This window comes from Pongo pygmaeus, chromosome 19 (genome assembly GCF_028885625.2).
Source record: "Pongo pygmaeus isolate AG05252 chromosome 19, NHGRI_mPonPyg2-v2.0_pri, whole genome shotgun sequence".
NCBI classification, from domain to species: domain Eukaryota; kingdom Metazoa; phylum Chordata; class Mammalia; order Primates; family Hominidae; genus Pongo; species Pongo pygmaeus.
Genome location: NC_072392.2, coordinates 20,166,117 through 20,186,505, shown reverse-complemented (window position 1 = coordinate 20,186,505; position 20,389 = coordinate 20,166,117). Strand labels below are relative to the sequence as shown.

Here is a 20,389-nt window from a genome sequence, read left to right as displayed (position 1 = left end):
TTATGGCATCAAACGTTGTCTAGAGTTGAATAAATATTCATGTATTTATTTTACATACATATTATTATTCTTTAATTGCATACTGAAGTTACTATGATCAAAAATATACATTAAAAGGCCAGGCGTGGTGGCTCATGCCTATTGTCCCAGCACTTTGGGAGGCTGAGGTGGGAGGATTGCTTGAGCTCAGGAGTTCAAGACCAGCCTGAGCAACATGACGAAACCCAGTCTCTACAAAAACAGAAAACAAAAATTAGCCATGCATGGTGGTACGCACCTGTAGTCCTAGCTACTTGGGAGACTGAGGCAAGAGGATTGCTTTAGCCAGGAGGTAGAAGTTGCAGTGATCTGTGATCAAGCCACTGCACTCCAACCTGGGCAGCAGACCCAGACCATACCTCAAAACACACACACACACACACACACACACACACACAACTTAAAAAGTCCTACTAGTAAAATGGTACAGCCACTTTGGAAAAGTTTGACAATCTCTTATAAGACTATATTTGCAACTACCATGCAAACCAACAACTGCATTTATAAGTGCAATTATCCCAGAGAAATTAAAACTCTGTTCACACAAAAACCTATACATGAATGTACATAGCGAGTTTTATGTATAATAGCCCCAACCTGGAAATCATCCAAATGTCCTTCAACAAATAAACTCTGGTACCTCTATACCATGGGATACTGCCCAGCAATAAAAAGGAATAAAATATTAATATACAAAACAACCTGGATGGATCTCAGGGGAATCATGGTAGGTTAAACAAAACTCAAAAGGTTATATACCATAGATTCCATTTATATGACATTCTTGAAATAATAATCAGAAAGACAGAGGACAGATCAGTGGTTGCCAGTGCTGTGGCTTGAATGTTTTTGTCCCTCCAAAATTCATGTGTTGGAAACTTATTCCCCAGTGCAACAGTGTTGGGTGATGGGGTCTTTGGGAAAGTGTTTAAGTTGTGAGGGCTGCACCATCAGGAATGAATTCATGTTGCTATAAAAAGGCTTGTGGGACTGGGTTCGCCTCTTTCCTCGCCTTCTGAAGGAAAGTTCATTCCTTTTTGTCCTTCTGCCTTATGCCATGTGAGGACACAGCAAGAAGGCCCTCACCAGACCAAATGCTGGTGCCATGATTTGGACTTACAGCCTCTAGAGCTGTTAGAGAATAAATTTCTTCTATTCTTTATAAACAACTTAGTCTCAGGTGTTACAGCAGCACAAAGTAGACAAAGACACAAGGGGTTGCAGATTGGGTGGGAAGGATGTCGGTGTAGCTATGAAAGGAAGCATGAGGGTACCTTGCAGTGAAGGAGCAATTCAGTGTCCTGACTGTGGTGGTGGTTCCACAAAGCTACCCATGGTAAGACTGCATTCACGCACACACACACACACACACACACACTACATACATAACTGGTGCTGTCTGAAGGACCTCTGTGGCTGTGGCACTGAGAATTTTCAGGCTGTGTTATTGTACTATAGTTAAGCAAGATGGAGGATGCTGGGTAATGAATACACAGGATGTCCCTGTGTATTTCCTCCTACTTCCTATGGATCTATAATTACTTCAAAATAAAAACTTTTTTTAAAAAATGCACAGGCGGCCGGGTGCAGTGGCTCGCGCCTGTAATCCCAGCACTTTGGGAGGCCAAGGCGGCAGATCACGAGGTCAGGAGTTCGAAACCAGCCTAGCGAATATGGTGAAACCCTGTCTCTACAAAAAAAATACAAAAATTAGCCGGACATGGTGGCGCGCGCCTGTAGTCCCAGCTACTTGGGAGGCTGAGGCAGGAGAATCGCTGGAACCCAGGAGGTGGAGGTTGCAGTGAGCTGAGATCACGCCACTGCACTCCAGCCTGGGTGACAGAGCGAGACTTTGTCTCAATAAATAAATAAATAAATAAATAAAAATGCAGTGGCACTAGAACGGGGGTTGAAAGGTGCTACTGAATCCACAGCACCTTGTTACTATAGACGTTGCCAACTAAGGAATAAGTAATGGACAGCTATTACCCTGGAGGGTGATGTGAGAGATTTTCTTTTTTTTTTTTTTTTTTTTTTTGAGACAGAGTCTTGCTCAGTCGCCCAGGCTGGAGTGCAGTAGCACGATCTTGGCTTGCTGCAAGCTCCGCCTCCCAGGTTCATGCCATTCTCCTGCCTCAGCCTCCCGAGTAGCTGGGACTACAGGAGCCCACCACCACGCCCCGCTAATTTTTTGTATTCTTAGTAGAGACGAGGTTTCACCCTGTTAGCCAGGATGGTCTCGATCTCCTGACCTACACCCATCTCGGCCTCCCAAAGTGCTGGGATTACAGGCGTGAGCCACCGCGCCCAGCCCCAGAGAGATTTTCTAACCTGAAAAGGGTGTGTACAAAATTATCAAGCACTGGGGATACCGTGGGGCGCCCACTACGGAACTTGGGAAATGGGTATGGCCACTTTGGAAACAATGTGGCAGCACCTTGTAAAGTTAAAAATGTGCACACCTTCAGACCCAACAACTCCACTCCCACGCACCTTGAACTCTCACATTTTTGCACCAGAAAATAGGCACAAGGATGTTCAAAGCAGTACCATTGCCTCAATCAGTTGTGTAGCAGTTATACCAAAGACACAACACATAGCAGTGAAAAAGAATGCAGTACAACTTCCTGCCACTGCACAGGTAAATTTCAATAACAGTGTCGCGCAAGAAAGTCCCAAAGTACACAAAGACATCATTTACATAAACATCAAAGACAAGAAAAAAAGACAGCATTTAAGGCCACAAGCCCTCATGGCTGACTACAGGATCAAGATGGGCAGCTTTCACATCAGTGACAACCTCTGAGGCAAAGAGACCAGGGTAAGCCCAGAGGAGGCCTCTAGGTACCTGGAGATGGTCTATGCCTCAAGTGAGCTAGCGGGTACCTAGTGTTCATTCTATTCTTTAAAATATACAGGCATTAAGTGCACTCTTTTTGTTCACTGGTCTTATGATGTGTGAAAGGATGCATGTTTCAAACAGTTATAATCAACTTTGTACTTTACTTTTTTTTTTTTTTTGAGATGGAATCTCACTCTTCCGCCCAGGCTAGAGTGCAGTGGCACAATCTTGGCTCACTGCAACCTCCGCCTCCCGGGTTCAAGTGATTTTCCAGGATCAGTCTCCCAAGTAGCTGGGATTACAGGTGTGCGTCAACATGTCCAGCTAATTTTTGTATTTTTAGTAGAGATGGGGTTTCACCATGTTGGCCAGGCTGGTCTTGAACTCCTGACCTCAGGTGATCCACCCGCCTCGGCCTCCTAAAGTGCTGGGATTACAGGCATGAGCCACTGCGCCTGGCCTGTACTTTACTTTTATCACAGAACAATATCTCACGTTATGACAGGATGACTTTTTTTTTTTTTTTTTTTTTTTGAGACTGAGTTTCACTCTTGTCACCCAGGCTGGAGTGCAGTGGCATGATCTCGGCTCACTGCAACCTCTGAGCCCCAGGCTCAAGGGATCCTCCCGCTTCAGCCTCTCAAGTAGCTGGGACTACAGGTATGTGCCACCAAGTTCAGCTAATTTTTGTATTTTCTGTAGAGACGGGGTTTTGCCATGTTGCCCAGGCTGGTCTTGAACTCCTGAGCCCAAGCGATTGGCCTGCCTTGGCGTCCCAAAGTGCTGGGATTACAGGCATGAGCCAAAGCACCCAGCCAGTACTTAGCAATTTTAAAATAAACAATAACATTTTCCAATTTCTGGGCTAAAGCAAACATTTAGCACAAGGTACCAATTTAATAAGAATTATCTGGCCATACTACTATCCTTAGGCCTTTATATGCCCAGAATTAACAAATAAATTGGCCAGGTGCAGTGGCTCACGCCTGTAATCCCAACACTTTGGGAGGCCGAGGCAGGTGCATCACTTAAGTTCAGGAGCTTGAGACCAGCCTGGCCAACATGGTGAAACCCCATCTCTACTAAAAATACAAATATTAGCCAGGCGTGGTGGCAGGCACCTGTAATTCCAGCTACTTGGGAGGCTGAGGCAGGAGAATCATTTGAACCTGAGAGGCAGAAGTTGCAGTGAGCCGACATTGTGCCACTGCACTCCAGCCTGGGAGACAGCGAGTCTCTGTCACAAAATCAATCAATCAATCAATCAACAGAATAACAATGGCAAATACTAGAATTAATAATAAAAGAGGTCTACATACCACGATGATGGCAATCCTTCCTCCAACATCACCCACAACCGTGATTGGGGGCTTTTCTTTAGGAATCAGCACTGGTTGGAATAAAACACACACACCAAAATTTTTATATTAAAAAGTAAAACAAAACTTTAAAGAAGTTAATATCTCAAGATAAAAACATTCAACCAACTAGGAATAGAAGGGAATTTCCTCAGTCTGATTAAGGGCAACTACAAAAACCCACAGCTAACTTGATACTTTATGGCCGAAGGCCAAAAGCTTTCCCCTAAGATCAGGAACAAGACAAGGATGCCCACTGCACCACTGCCATTCACCATCATACTGGATACTCTAGCAAGGGTAATTAGGCAAGAAAACGAAATGAAAGGCATCCAGATCAGAAAGGAAAAGTAAAACTATCTCTATTAGCAGATGACATGTTCCTACATATTGAAAATACCCAAGAATCCACAAATCCACTTACCAAAGCTAATAAACGAATTCAGCCAAGTTGCCAAGTACAAAATCAACACACAAAATCAGCTGCTACACAGCAGCACTGAATAATCAAAAGAGTGAATTGAGAAAGCAATTCCAGGCCGGGCGCAGTGGCTCACTCCTGTAATCCCAGCCCTTTGGGAGGCTGAGGCGGGCGGATCATGAGGTCAGGAGATCGAGACCATCCTGGCTAACATGGTGAAACCCCATCTCTACTAAAAATACAGAAAAAAAAAAAAAAAAAAAAAAATTAGCCAGGTGTGCTGGTGGGCGCCTGTAGTACCAGCTACTTGGGAGGCTGAGGCAGGAGAATGGCGTGAACCCGGGAGGCGGAGCTTGCAGTGAGCCGAGATCGTGCCACTGTACTCCAGCCCGGGCAACAGAGTGAGACTAAAAAAACAGAAAGCAATTCCATTTACAAAAGGAGGCAAAAGAATAAAATACCAGGAATAAATTTAACCAAGGACTTGTGAAAACTACAAATCATTATTGAAAGAAATTTAAGAAAATAGGATTATTGGCCAGGAGTGGTGGTTCACACCTGTAATCCCAGCACTTTGGGAGGCCGAGCTGGGTGGATCTCTTGAGCCCAGGAGTTCGAGACCAGCCTGGGCAACACAGTGAAACACCATTTCTACAAAAAAAAAAAAAAAAAAAAAAAAAAAAATATATATATATATATATAAATTAGCCAGGTTTGGTGGTAGCACATGCCTGTAGTCCCAGCTACTCAGAGGGCTGAGGTGGGAGGATCACTCGATCCTGGGAGGTGGGGGTTGCAGTGAGCCAAGATCATGCCACTGCATCCCAGCCTGGGCAACAGGGCAACACCTTATCTCAAAAAAATAAGAAAAAAAAAAAAAAAGAAAGAAAGAAAAGAAAGAAAACAGAATTCTTAGATATTATACTGAAAGATAAGCAACAAAAATATAAATTGGACTTAATCAAAATTAAAATCTTTTGCGGCTGGGCGTGGTGGCTTGCACCTATAATTCCACACTTTGGGAGGCTGAGGAGACAGGATTGCTTGGGCTCAAGAGTTCAAGACCATCCTGGGCAACACAGTGAGACCCCATCTCTACAAATTTTTTTTTTAAATTACCCAGGCACGGTGATGTGCGTCTGTAGTCACAGCTACTCAGAAGGCTGAGGCAAGAGGATCACTTGAGCCTGGGAGGTTCCGAGGCTGCACTGAGCCATGATCATGCTACTGCACACTCCAGCCGGAGTGACACAGTGAGACCCTGTCTCAATAAAAATAGATAAAAAAGAGGGCCGGGCACGGTGGCTCATGCCTGTAATCTCAGCACTTCGGGAGGCTGAGGTGGGTGGATCACGAGGTCAGGAATTCGAGACCAGCCTGGCCAACATGGTGAAACCCCCATCTCTACTAGAAATACAAAAAATTAGCTAGGCATGGTAGTGCGCACTTATAATCCCAGGTACTAGGGAGGCTGAGGCAGGAGAACTGCTTGAACCCAGGAGGTGGAGGTTGCAGTGAGCGGAGATGCACCATTGCATTCCAGCCTGAACGACAGAGCAAGACTCCTTCTCTAAATAAATAAATAAATAAATAAATAAATACATAGGGCGAGGCACGGTGGCTCACGCCTGTAATCCCAGCACTTTGGGAGGCCGAGGCGGGCGGATTACGAGGTCAGAAGATCGAGACCATCCTGGCTAACACGGTGAAACCCTGTCTCTACTAAAAATACAAAAAATTCGCTGGCGTGGTGGCAGGCGCCTGTAGTCCCAGCTACTTGGGAGGCTGAGGCAGGAGAATGGTGCGAACCTGAGAGGTGGAGCTTGCAGTGAGCCGAGATCATGCCACTGCACTCCAGCCTGGGTGACAGAGCAAGACTCCGTCTCAGAAAAAATAAAATAAAATAAATAAAATAAAATAAATAAATAAATAAATAAATAAATAGATAAAAACAAAAAAGTAAAAAAAAAACCCCTACAGAATGGCAGAAAATATTTGCATATCATGTATCTGGTAAGAGTCTAGTATCCAAAATATATAAAGTAGGCTGGGCATGGTGGCTCATGCCTGTAATCCCAGCACTTTGGGAGGCCGAGGTGGATAGATTGCCTGCCTGAGTTCAGGAGTTTGAGACCAGCCTGAGCAACATGGCAAAACCCTGTCTCTATAAAAAAATACAAAAATTAGCAGGGCGTGGTGGTGCATGTCAGTAGTCACAGCTACTTAGGGGGCTGAGGTGAGAGGATCACTTGCGCCCGGGAGGTCAAGGCTCCAGTGAGCCACGACTGAACCACTGCACTCCAGCCTGGGTTAGAGAGTGAGGCCCTGTCGCAAAAAAAAAAAAAAAAAAAAAGAAAAAAAATTGTGTATATATATATATATATGCGCCATATGCCAAAATATATAAAGAACTTTTATAATTCAACAATAAAAAGACAAACCGAGTTCAAAAATAGGCAAAGGATTTCAACAGATATTTCTCCGAAGAAGATATACAAATGAAGTCATTAGCCGTTAGGGAAATGTTTATCAAAATCACAGTGAGATGCCACTTTATGCCCACTGGGCTGGTTACAATAAAAAAGCAGAAAATAAGTGTTGATGAGGATGTGGAGAAACTGGAATCTTTGTACATTACTGGTAGGAATATAAAATGGTGCAGCTGATGTGAAAAAAGAGTCTGGCAGTTCCTCAAAAAGTTAAACATACACCAAATGACCCAGCAATTCCGATCCCAGGTATAGACCATGAGAAATGAATCATCTATCCACACAGAAAACTCATATATGAATATACAGAGCAGCAGAGCCAGAAGTGGAAACAACCCAAATTCCTTTCAAATGCTGACAATGAAATATTATCCAGCCATCAAAAGCAATGAAGTACTGACAAGTGCTATCACACGGATGAACCTCAAAAACATGCTCAAAGAAAGAAGCCAGATACAAAAGCCCACATATTATATGATTCCGTTTATATGAAGTGTCCAGATTAGGCAAACATCCACAGAAACAGAAAGGAGGTAAGCAGTTGCCAGGGGCTGGGGGACGGGGGCATGGTGAAACTACTTAATGGGTGCAGGGTGTTCTTCTGGGGTAATGAGAAGTTTTGAAACTAGAAAGAAATGGTAACTGCACAAAACTGTGAATACACTGAAAGCCAGTAAATTTTATACTTTAAAATGGTTAATTCTATGTTATGTGACTTTGACTTCAATTTTCTTTTAAGGCAATGTCACAAAAAGAAAAAGTGAAAGTACTGTTCTAGATTGGGGCTTTTCAACTGCTGAGATCTTGGGCCAGACACGTTTATGCTGCAAGGGACCACCCTGCGTACTGTGAGAAGTTTAGCAGCATGCTTGGCCTCTACTCACTAGATGCCAGTAGCCACCCCCTTGATTGTGACAATCAAAACTATCTCCAGACATTTCCAAATGACCTCTAGGAGACAATATCCACTCCCTAATTGAGAACCACTGCTCTAGATTGAAAGAGACGAAAGACATATGGCAACCAGAGGCAATGTGTGACCCTAGGTGAGCAACAGGAGAGGACAAAAAAGTATAACAAAACAAAGCAAAGCAAGATAAATTCCAGAACTGAAGTGACTTTTTACATTTTCAACAGTCCTATTCCCAGGACACTTGACCTCAATGACGGTGAAAAAGTATAATGAATCACCCTTTAGGAAATCAATTTGACAAAAAGCCTTATATTCATACCTTCTGACTCATTAATCTCACTTTTAGAAGCTTGAAATGAAATAAGCCAAAGTATGGGAAAAGTGTTTTATCCACATATATTCGCTGCCACATTACAAGGGCAAAGAACAGAAGAAAACATAAAAACCCCAAATTAGGCTGTGGTTGGGCAGTCTAAGCCACATTCATATGATGGGATATTAGCCATAAAAATGTTGTTTACAAGAGGCTGAGGTGGACAAATCGCTTGAGCCTGGGAGGTCAAGGCTGCAGTGAGCTGTGACTGTCACTGCACTCCAGCCTGGGTGACAAAGTGAGACCCAGTCTCAAAGAAAAAAAAAAAGAAATTGCTGTTTCTTTTGAAAGTTTCTGGTGACCTGAGATGACACGTCAGGCAGCTGGGAGAAGGAGGCAGCAACATGCACAATTAATGTATGAAGCATGCATCGCAGCTCTATGAAAGTAAGGGTGAAAAACTAAAAAGAGGCTCACCAAATTAAAGTGGTTTGAATAGTGGGATCAATCACTAATTATTATTTTCTTTTAACTTTTATAGATAATATTTTCAAATATTATATATAGTGCTTATATTCTGAAAAAGCATTTTCATTCTTTTTTAGTAGGCATATTTTCATCTATAAGAAATCAGAGGATACAAAACAATTTTTAAAATCTAATACTAAATAACAAAATCTTTATATTCGAGATGCTACAGGAAGAATGCTTTCTTTTCCCTTCATATATTATTTGCTAGTACCTTAAAAAAGTACTCTATGTAGGGTGTCCAATCATCAAATGTATAAAAACAATCCAATACTTAGGATCTGTGAAACTAAAATTCTATTGCATTCCCAAAGACGGCCTGTAGTGATCACTACTTGAGTCAAAACATAAACATAGAAACATTATAATTAAAATTATGAATGAAACATAAAGCTCACATGAGTAAAGAAATATTAGAAAGAACATAGAGATCATCCAGTCCCATGACCTCATTTCCAGATGGGAAAGCTGTAGTTCAGTGTCTGCAGTCCAGAGTCCACTCCCAAAGGCCACACCAAAAGCTAACGCCCAGCAAGTTCCAAAGAAGCAGCGTTCATCTAAAGACTGCCAACACCTGTTGTTCCTCATCACAGACAGCCCATGCGCTTACAGGACTGAAGAGGAACATATATTCTTCCATGCTCCCGGGCATGGCTCATCTCACCAATGGTCCCAGCCAGCCCTTGCAGGGTTCTGCTGAGGTTCCTAGACACAAGCCCCTCTGAGGCTAGGCAAGGATTCTCAAAGGGAGCGGCAGCCCCAGGCCTACCCCGCATCACCAACAGCCTGGGCACGTGAGGCTGTGAGAAATGCATACACAAGCCAAAGGCTTTGAGGTCCTGAGCCAAACGCTTTATTAACACCCTCCCAGCCCCAAATCCTGAACCCTGGCTCTATCTCCTGCCTTCCTCCTCCTTAAATCCCCATCACTAAGTCCAAGAGACGCAAGAGCACAGTAGAAAAAGCACAGGTTTTAGTCAGACATGTCCAGCTTGTCACTATGTGACTGCAGGGAAGTCACTTTCTCTTTCTGATCCTGTTTATCTATAAAGTGGAAAATCATCACTCAATTAAAAGGGCTGTACTGGAGACTAATACACTAAAAATGTTCATTCCCTCCTGCCGTCTTTTTTAGAGACAGGGTCTCACTCTGTCACACAGGCTGGAGTGTAGTGGCACCATCATGGCTCACTGCAGCCTCGACTTCCTGGGTTCAGGTGATCCTTTCACCTCAGACTCTCAAGTAGCTGGGATTACAGGCACACCACCATGCCTGGCTAATTTTTTTTTTTTTTTTTTTTGAGAGGTAGTGTCACTGTGTTGTCCAGGCTGGAGTGCAGTGGCACAATCTCAGCTCACTGCAACCTCTGCCTCCTGGGTTGAAATGATTCTCCTGCCTCAGCCTCCTGAGTAGCTGGGATTACAGGCACGCGCCACCACACCTGGCTAATTTTTATATTTTTAGTAGAGACAGGGTTTCACCATGTTGGTCAGGTTGAGCTTGAACTCCTGACCTCATGATCCACCCACTCTGGCCTCCCAAAGTGCTGGGATTACAGGCATGAGCCACAGCGCCCAGCCGCCTGGCTAATTTTTAAACTTTTTATAGAAACGGGGTTGTGCTATGTTGCCCAGGCTGGTCTCAAACTCCTGGGCTCAAGCAAACCTTCCACCTCAGCCTTCCAAAGTGCTGGGATTAAAGGAGTGCGCCAAAGTACCTGGCCTCCCTCCCATTGTCTTTTTAACATTTCTCAATGTGCTCTGTCACTTTTATTCCCATTGTTACCAACCCCTAGAGCAACAATGCACAACAGAAATACAAAGTGACAAATGAAAGCCACATATGCAATTTCAGATATTCTAGTAGCCACATTACAAAAACACAAAAAAAGGTAAAATTAATTTTAATAACATGTTTGATTTGATTCAATATATCAAAATATTACCATTTTAACACAGAATCAATAAAACTTCACTAATGAGATACTTACATTAAAGTTTCCAGATTGGGGTGTGCGTCCTTCACACTCCCACTGCTCCCCACCCCATTCCCAGTGCGCAGGAGCCACATGTAGCCGGTGGCCACCTGACTGGACAGCACAGCCCAAGAGATCAAGCTCTCCTCCCCTCTGCCTGCTCAACTTCATCACCCTCCCAGATCTGGCCTCTGCACTTCCAGCTTCTGTTCCGTGAAACCTATCCCAAACACAGATGCAGGCCTGGCCTGCTGAACACTAAATGGCCCGGATTGAGAGCCTTTGTGGGCCGCCTTCTAGGACGCGAGTGTATTTACTGGTATTCAAAGTCCTCCTCGGTTGGCTCCCTACAGATACTGCTACCTTAGTCCATCTCTTCCCTCCAGGGGCCTCCTGGTAGTCAGGCTAATGTCTTCCTGGCCACACCATGGCCCATCACTGAACGTCTCATCACTGCAGTCCTATCTCCCTCACATAAGGCAGGCAGCGCTGGGTCCTGAGGGCTCGTCCTGGGCTTTCCACCGTCTTGGCCTATCATATGGGTCAACTCTGAGGATGGCCTCTTTTTGTCGCTCTTTTTCAGAAAAACAACAGGCCCAAGAACACACAGCTGATAAGTGATGGAGCCAGATGCAAACTCAAGCTCAGTCCCCCACCCCTCAGGAGATTTAATCCCTGCCCAGATGGCCTTCCATTTCCACCTCAGCTGGGATCTACAAAGTACAGCTGGAATCCCAGCTGTGTGCATGGCTATCCCAACCACACTAGTTCCTTTTCTGTTTTTTTTTCCCTCTATTTATAAATGAGCAAACTCCTAGGCAAGGCAAAAACCTAACAGTCCAGAATATACCTCTGTGACCTAAAAATTATTTTGAGCTGAAAGCATTTGAGTTCCTGAAGTCCCTTATATGCTGAAAAGCAGAGCCTCACAAAATAACTCCAAAGAACTCAACTGTGATAAATCTCCTCCCTGGAAACACCAGGGAAGACTGACTCTTATTGCTTAAGACTAGAAGAAGTCCAGACCACACCTAAACAGACGCTGTCAAAAACTAGCCTCTCTCCCATCTTTTCTCCTCAGCGCCCACTTCCCACCAGTCCCCTCCCTCCTCCTCTTCCCCTATTAAGAAGTCATCTCGGCCGGGCGCCTGTAATCCCAGCACACTGGGAGGCCGAAGCGGGTGAATCACTTGCGGTCAGGAGTTCAAGACCAGCCTGGCCAACATGGCGAAACCCTGTCTCTACTAAAAAAAAAAAAATACAAAAATTACTTGGGCATGGTGGCATGTACCGGTAGTCCCAGCTACCCAGGAGGCTGAGGCAGGAGAATCGCCTGAACCTGGGAGGCAGAGGTTGCAGTGAGCCATGATTGCACCACTGCACTCCAGACTGGGCAAAAGAGCATTTCAAAAAAAAAAAAAAGAAGTCATCTGTTTTCCCACAGGGGCCTTTTCTGCCCCTCTTGTTCCTCTATTAAGATGCTATATAAGCCCCAAATTCTAACCACTTAAAGTCATATTTTTGTGACTCACACAAGAGTTTAATCACACACATCTGTATGTATGTGATTAAACTGTCTTTCCTCTTCCTCATCTGTCTTTTGTGAGTTTAGTCCATATGCCACCAAACACTGAATCTATGAGGGCAGGGGGTTAGGGTTCTTCCCCAACAACTCGAAGGTGGCATTTTTTTTTTTTAATTAAGAAGATATTATTAAGGCATGGGGAAGTTTCTTAAACACAAAAACAAATTCATGCATAACTCTACCACCCCAACCCAACTACATTCATTCTTCATATTCCCTCCTGGTCCTTGCATAGACAAAGAGAGTGCTGTGGTCTGAAGATGGTATCCTCTCAAAATGCTGTGTTGGAACCTAATACCCAATGTGATAGTATTAACAGCTGGGGCCTTTGGGAAATGATTAAGTCTCAAGGCCTCTGCCTTCGTGAACAGGATTAGTGCCCTTACAGAGAGCTGCCTTGCTCCTTCCACCATCTGAGGACACAGTAACAAGGTGCCACCTCAGGAGCAGAGTGAGCCCTCACCAGACACCAATCTGCTGGTGCCTTGATCCAGGACTTCCCAGCCTCCAGAACTGTGAGCAATGAATTTCTGTTGTTTATAAATTACCCAGTCTGGCCGGGTGCAGTGGCTCATGCCTGTAATTCCAGCACTTTGGGAGGCTGAGGTGGACGGATCACCTAAAGTCGGGGGTTCACGACCAGCCTGACCATCATGGAGAAACTCTGTCTCTACTAAAAATACAAAAATCAGCCAGTCGTGGTGGTGCGTGCCTGTAATCCCAGCTACTCGGGAGGCTGAGGCAGGAGAATCCCTTGAACCCCGGAGGTGGAGGTAGAAGTTGTGGTGAGCCAAGATCGTGTCATTGCACTCCAGCCTGGGCAACAAGAGCAAAACTCCGTGTCAAAAAAAAAAAAAATTATCAAGTCTAAGGTATTTTGTTATAGTAGCCTTAACAAACTAAGACAGAAGTTGGTACTGAGAAGTGAGTTGCTGCTATATTAAATACCCACCAATGCAGGAGTGGCTTTGGAACTGGGTAATGGGCAGAGGCTGGAAGAGGAAAAGGCTAGAAAAAGATTGTATTGCTATGTACAGACCGTAAAGGGGAGCTCTGGTGAGGGTTCTGCTTTGGTTTGGATGTAGTTTGTCTCCACCAAAACTTATGTTAAAAATTTGGGCCAGGCGCAGTGGCTCATGCCTGTAATCCCAGCACTTTGGGAGGCCGAGGTAGGTGGATTGCCTGAGCTCAGGAGTTCAACCAGCCTGGGCAACAAGGTGAAACCCCATCTCTACTAAAATACAAAAAATTAGCTGGCGTGGCGGCATGCACCTGTAGTCCCAGCTACTCAGGAGGCTGAGGCAGGAGAACTGCTTGAACCCGGGAGGTGGAGGTTGCAGTGAGCCAAAATTGCACCACTACACTCCAGCCTGGGCGACAGAGCAAGACTCCGTCTCACAAAAAAAAAAAAAAAAAAAAAAAATTGATCCCCAGTGTGCACTATTGAGAGGTGGGGCCTAGTGGGAGATGTTTGGGTCACAGAGGCAGATCCTTCATGGATTAATGCCTTCCTATGGGGGTGAGTGAGTTCTTGCTCTCAGGGCACTTAGTTCCCATGAGAGCAGGTTGTTATAAAAGTGAGTCTGGCTTCCCAGACTCTCTCGTTTCCTCTCTTGCCATGTGATCTCTCTGCACCCGCCTGCTCACTTTTCTTCTCTACCATGTTTCAACCTAGTGTGTGGCCCTCATCAGAAACTGCCAGATGTGGTGCTATCTTTAACTTCCCAGCCTGAACAACTGTGAGCTAAATAAATGTGTCTTCTTTATAGAATACTCAGTCTTATGTAGTCTGTTATAGCAACACAAAACAGACTAAGACAGGCTCAGAAGAAAACAGCTGTAAAGAAAGCCTCAATCTTCTCAGAAATGATCTAAGTGGTCATGATCACAATGCTAGTAGAAAAACAGACAGTAGGCTGGTCATTGTGGCTCACACCTGTAATTTCAGCACTTTGGGAGGCTGAGGTGGAAGGATCGCTTTGAGCCCAAGAGTTCAAAACCAACCTGGGCAACATGGCAAAACTCCATCTCTACATAAAATACAAAAATTAGCCAGACATGGTGGCACATGCCTGCAGTCCCAGCTACTTGGGAGGCTGAGGTGGGAGGATCGATTGAGCCCAGGAGGTCAAGGCTGCTGTGAGCTGTGATCACACCACTGCATTCCAGCCTGAGCAAGAGAGTAAAACACTGTCTCAAAAAAAAAAAAAAAATTGGTCGGGTGTGGTGGTTCATGTCTGTAACCCCAGCACTTTGGGAGGCTGAGGCAGACAGACCACTTGAGTTCAGGAGTTTTGAGACCAACCTGGCCAACATGGTGAAATGCCGTCTCTATTAAAAATACAAAAATGAGCCAGGCGTGGTGGTATGCGCCTGTAGTCCCAGCTACTCGGGAGGCCGAGGCACGAGAATTGCTTGAACCCAGGAGCCGGAGGTTGCAGTGACCCGAGATTGCACCACTGCATTCCAGCCTGGGTGACAGAGTGAGACTCCATCTCAAAAAAAAAAAAAAAAGGGCAGTGAAATAGAATCTTTGGCAAAAGAGGGTGCATGGCTGCTCTTGACTTCTTATACTAAAATCCAAGAAGATGAATTAAAGATGAGATTTATTATCAAAGGGGAGGTAGAACTTAAATATTTGGAAAATTATCAGCCTGGCCATCTTGTAAAGAATGTAAAAGCAAGGCTGGATGCAATGGCTCAGGCCTATAAGCCCAACAGTTTGGGAGGCCAAGGAGGGAGGATTGCTTGAGCCCAGGAGCTTGTGACCAGCCTAGGCAACAAAGTAAGACCCCGTCTCTACCAAAAAAAAAAAAAAAAAAAAATTAGCCAGGCCTGGTGCACACACCTATAGTCCCAGCTACTTGGGAGGCTGAGGTAGGAGAATGGCTTGGGCCCGGGAGGTGGAGGCTGCAGTGAGCTCTGATCGCACCACTGTACTCCAGCCTGGAAGACAGATCAAGACTCTGTCTCAAAAAAAAAAAAAAAAAAGGAAAAATATGTTCAGGACAGAACTCCAAGGGTGTAGCCAAGCAAACTTTTCTTTTTTCTTTTTTTTCTGAGATGGAGTCTCACTCTGTTGCCATGCTGGAGTACGGTGGCACAGTCTCGGATCTCGGCTCACTGCAACCTCCGACTCCCTGGTTCAAGCGATTCTCCTGCCTCAGCCTCCCGAGTAGTTGGGATTTAAGGCACGCACCACCATGCCCAGCTAATATTTGTATTTTTTGTAGAGACGGGGTTTCATCATGTTGGCCAGGCTGGTCTTGATCTCCTGACCTCGTGATTCACCTGCCTTAGCCTCCCAAAGTGCTGGGATTACAGGTGTGAGCCACCGCGCCCAGCCACCAAGCAAACATTTGATAAGGAGATTAGTATGGATAGAAAGAAGCCAGACTGCCAGGAGTGGTGGCTCACACCTGTAAGCACTTTGGGAGATTAAGGCGGGTGGATCACTCGAGCTCAGGAGTTCAAGACCAGCCTGGGCAACATGGTAAAACTTTGTCTCTACAAAAAAATACAAAAATTAGCCAGGTGTGGTGGCAAGTGCCTGTAGTTCCAGCTACTCATGAGGCTGAAGTGGGAGGACTGCTTGGGCCCAGGAGGTGAGGCTGCAATCAGCCATGATCACACAACTGCACTCCAGCCTGGGTGACAGAGTGAGACCTTGTCTCAAAAAAAAAAAAAAAAAAAGAACCAGATGCTATTCATCAAGACAGTGACTCAATGACCCCAAAGGCATTTCTGAGATCTTTGTGACTGCCCATCTCATCATAAGCCTAGAATGCCAGGGTCTTGGGGGCAGAACGATTTCAAGGCTCCACTTCCCACATTCCAGAGTACTCCTTACCCACTCCAGCTATAGCTCAAGCAGGCCCAACTATGGCTTGGGCCACCCCTCTGGAAGGCACAGGCAACAAACCACAGTGGTGTCCGTGCAGTGCCATCTCCACAGTGCACAGAGTGAATGAGCTGTGGGGGCACACCTACCTCTACCCAGACTTCAAAGGATGCCCCAAAGAGTGCCAGGGCCCAAGCAGAGAACTGTCACAGGGGCAGGGCCACCAGAGAGCCCCCACTAGGGCAATGCCCAGTGGAGTCGTGGGGGCAAGACCACCCCAAGACCCAAGACTGGTAGAACCACTAGAGTGCAACTCCAGCCCGAGAGATGCAGGCATGAGAATCCAATGACTGAGAGCTGCTGCATGGGCTGCTCCCAGCAAAGCTGTGAGAGTGGGGCCATCCAGAGTTTGCAGGACCAAGCCCTGCCCCAGTTTTTGTGGAAGGTGGGGCTTTGAGTCAACTTAAGCCTTAAGATTTAATGTTGTTTGTCTGGTTGGGTTTTAGACTTGGTCAGGACCTGTCACTCCTTTCTTCCTTCCTACTTCTCCCTTTTGGTCTCGAACTCCTGGCCTCAAGCAACCCTCCCACCTTGGCCACCCAAAACGCTGGGACTACAAGCGTGAACCACCACACTGGGCCTCACTTCTCCTTTTTGGAATGGGAATGTCTATCCAGTGTCTGTCCCATCATTGCATTCTGGAAGCATACAACCTGTTTGATTTCACAGGCTCACAGCCAGAGAGAAACGTGCCTCAGAGTGAATCCCAGAGCTGGAGTCTTACCCATATTTGATTTAGATGATATTTAGATGGGACTTTGGACTTCAGACTGTTGAGGTGATGCTGAAATTAAGTTAAGACTTACCGGAGTTAACATTTTGGGGGCTATTAGGATAGAATGAATGTATTTTGCATGTAAGATGAACATGAATTTTGAGGGGCCAGGGCAAAATGCTATGGTCTGAATTTTTGTGTCCTTCCAAATTCACGCTGGAACCACTGTGGTGGTATTAAGAGGTAGGGCTTTTAGGAGGTCACTAGTTTGTTAGGACTCTGCTCTACGAAGGGCGTCAGTGCCCTTGTCAGAGAGGCTTGAGGGAGTCTTCCACCTTTCTCCACCATAAGAGGATGCAGCAAGAAGGTACTATCTATGAGGAACAGGCCCTCAACAGACACCAAATCTGCTGGTGCCTTTATCTTTTTTTTTTTTTTTTTTTGAGACGGAGTTTCACTGTTGTTGCCCAGGCTGAAGTGCAATGGCGTGATCTCGGCTCACCACAACCTCTGTCTCCCGGCTTCAAGCGATTCTCCTGCCTTAGCCTCCCAAGAAGCTGGGATTACAGGCATGCGCCACCACGCTTGGCTAATTTTGTGTTTTTAGTAGAGAGGGGGTTTCTCCATGTTGATCAGGCTGGTCTCGAACTCCTGACCTCAGGTGATCCACCCGCCTCGGCCTCCCAAAGTGCTGGGATTACAGGCGTGAGCCACTGTGCCCAGCCCATCACGAGGTCAGTGCTGGCACCGTTATCTTGACCTTCACAGCCTCTAGAACTGTGAGCAATAAATTTCTGTTGTTTATATTACCCAGTCTAAGGTATTTCATCATAGCAGCCTGAACTAAGACAAATAGGTATACAATCTTGTATTCTGCCTTGTTCATATATATTCCATAGATTTTTCTCTTGTTTCCAGATAGTCTTGATTATTTCAAAGGGCTGCATAATTAGCTGTACTGACACAATATAATTTACCAAGCCCTATCCTCTGGTAAACCATTTAAACCTTTCTAATATTTTGCATTAAAAACAACATCACAGTCAATAACTTTGTATATAAAAAGCTTTTTGCTTATGTTAAACTACACTCTAGTATATATTGCTGAATGAATGAATGGACTTCCCTGAAGCATCGCAACTGTCTCAATAGTCCAAACATTTTCACAGGTCTTGCAAAGAAGGACAGACTGCTTCTAAACAGCCCTACAATTTACAAGGTAATCAGAAATGCATTCGCTACTATCTGGCCAAGAAAGGTGTTAATGAGTTTTTGCCAACTTAAAAAAAAAACGAAGAATGAGGAAAAAAACCACACATACAACAGTGTAGTCAGCCTTAAAATCAGAGGAAAGTGGGAAAGAGGCAGCAGCACACTTACTGGGGATCTCCAGGCTGGGGTGGATGGCAGCCACACTTCTGACCATGGGTGGGGAATGCCGTCCATCCACCAAGTCCGACTCAGCATCCTGCGCCTCTCCATGAATCACTGCAATTCCCAGGCGCAGGCGCTCAGCAAAAGACTGTGCCCTGAGGGAAAACACCAGACAGAAGCTCAAAACTCATGCAGCCCTTGGTTCTGCTAATGCCCAGGGGACAAAACATTAAGAGAACATAAGTAGAATGTTGTCTCCCAAAGGACTAAAGAAAAGAGAGAATAAAACAGCCTCAGACTCTTAGAAACCAGGACTAACTGTAGAGACCCCACATGCCAAACACTTCCCTCTGCAACAGCACCAAAGAAGGGCAGCGGCCTGGCCTGGTCTGCAAGCCACTGGCCGGGAGAGCCTGACTGAGTGAAGGAATCTCCGCTCAGCTCTGTCTCACCTGAAGCTGCTAATTCTACCTGTCTGCCTACCTACCTACCAGTGAGAACCAACTACGTGGGGCAAAGGGCAGCAAATGCTCACCAAAGTATTAAGCACAAATTTCTTAATAGTTTTAGGGGGGTAAAACTGAGATACAAGAAACTGTGCATATCTAAAGTATATAATTTCATGAGCTCTGAAGGCTGTATGTGCCCATATAAGCATTAGCACAATCAAGACAAGGAACGTCATCACCACAAGCATCTCCTTATGCCCCTTAGTGATTTTTCCTTCTGGCCCCAGGCAACAGCTGATCTGCTTTCTGTCACTATAGTTTCACCTATCTAGAATTTCACGTAAGTGAAATCATAAAGTTGCCTTTGTCTGATCTTTTTTTTGAGATGGAGTCTTGCTCTGTCGCCCAGACTGAAGCGTGGTGGCAGGATTTCTCAGCTCACTGCAACCTCTGCCTCCCAGGTTCAAGCGATTCTCCTGCCTCAGCCTCTCAAATAGCTGGAACTACAGTCATGCACCACCACATCTGGCTAATTTTTTTGTATTTTTAGTAGAGATGGGGTTTTACCATGTTGGCCAGACTGGTCTTGAACTCCTGACCTGAAATGATCCACCCACCTCGACCTCCCAAAGTGCTGGGATTACAGGTGTGAGCCACCTGTGCCTGGCCATTTTGTCTTATTTTACGCAGCACATGTTTTGGAGATTCATCCATGGAATAACATATCAATAGTTCATTCCCTTTCATTGCTGAGTAATATTCTGCTGAGTGAATATATCGCAGTGTATCCATTTATGTATTGCTGAGCTTTCCGGTTGTTTCTAGTTTTTGGCTGTCACAAAGCTGCTGTGAACATTCATACACAGATCTCTGTATGGGCACACGCTTTCTTTCCTTCTTTCTTTCTTTTTCTTTTGAGACAGAGTCTCACTCTGTTGCCCAGGCTGGAGTGCAGTGGCGTGAACCTCCACCTCCAGGTTCAAGCTATTCTCCTGCCTCAGCCTCCCAAGTAGCTGGGATTACAGGCACGTGCCACCATGCCCGGCTAATTTTTGTATTTTTTGTAGAGACGGGGTTTTGTCATGTTGGCCAGGCTGGTCTTCAACTCCTGACCTCAGGTGATCTGCCCACCTCAGCCTCCCAAAGTGCTGGAATTACACGCCCAGCCACATGCTTTCTTATCGCCTGATAAATTCCTAAGAGTGGAATGGCTGGATCATATAGTAGGTGTATATTTAACTCTTTATAAAAAGCCCACACAGGCCGGGCGCGGTGGCTTACGCCTGTAATCCCAGCACTTTGGGAGGCCAAGGCGGGCGGATCATGAGGTCAGGAGATCAAGATCATTCTGGCTAACACGGTGAAACCCCGTCTCTACTAAAAAAATACAAAAAAATTAGCCAGGCTGGGTGGCAGGCACCTGTAATCCCAGCTACTCAGGCGGCTGAGGCAGGAGAATGGCGTGAACCTGGAAGGTGGAGCTCGC

The 20,389-nt window shown here is 45.4% G+C and overlaps 1 protein-coding gene across 13 annotated transcripts in view; it reads right to left on the bottom strand.

The window, feature by feature from the left end:
• PRPSAP2 (phosphoribosyl pyrophosphate synthetase associated protein 2) overlaps positions 1–20,389 on the bottom strand; it is a 76,452-nt gene that overhangs the window by 3,053 nt on the left and 53,010 nt on the right. For all 13 annotated transcript variants that reach the window (XM_054458428.2, XM_054458427.2, XM_063656198.1 and 10 more), the window contains 2 exons: positions 18,461–18,609; positions 4,201–4,271 (listed from right to left, as the gene is read on the bottom strand). In XM_054458428.2, the coding sequence (XP_054314403.1) occupies positions 4,201–4,271; positions 18,461–18,609 (220 nt within the window). The remainder of the gene's footprint in view (positions 1–4,200; positions 4,272–18,460; positions 18,610–20,389) is intronic.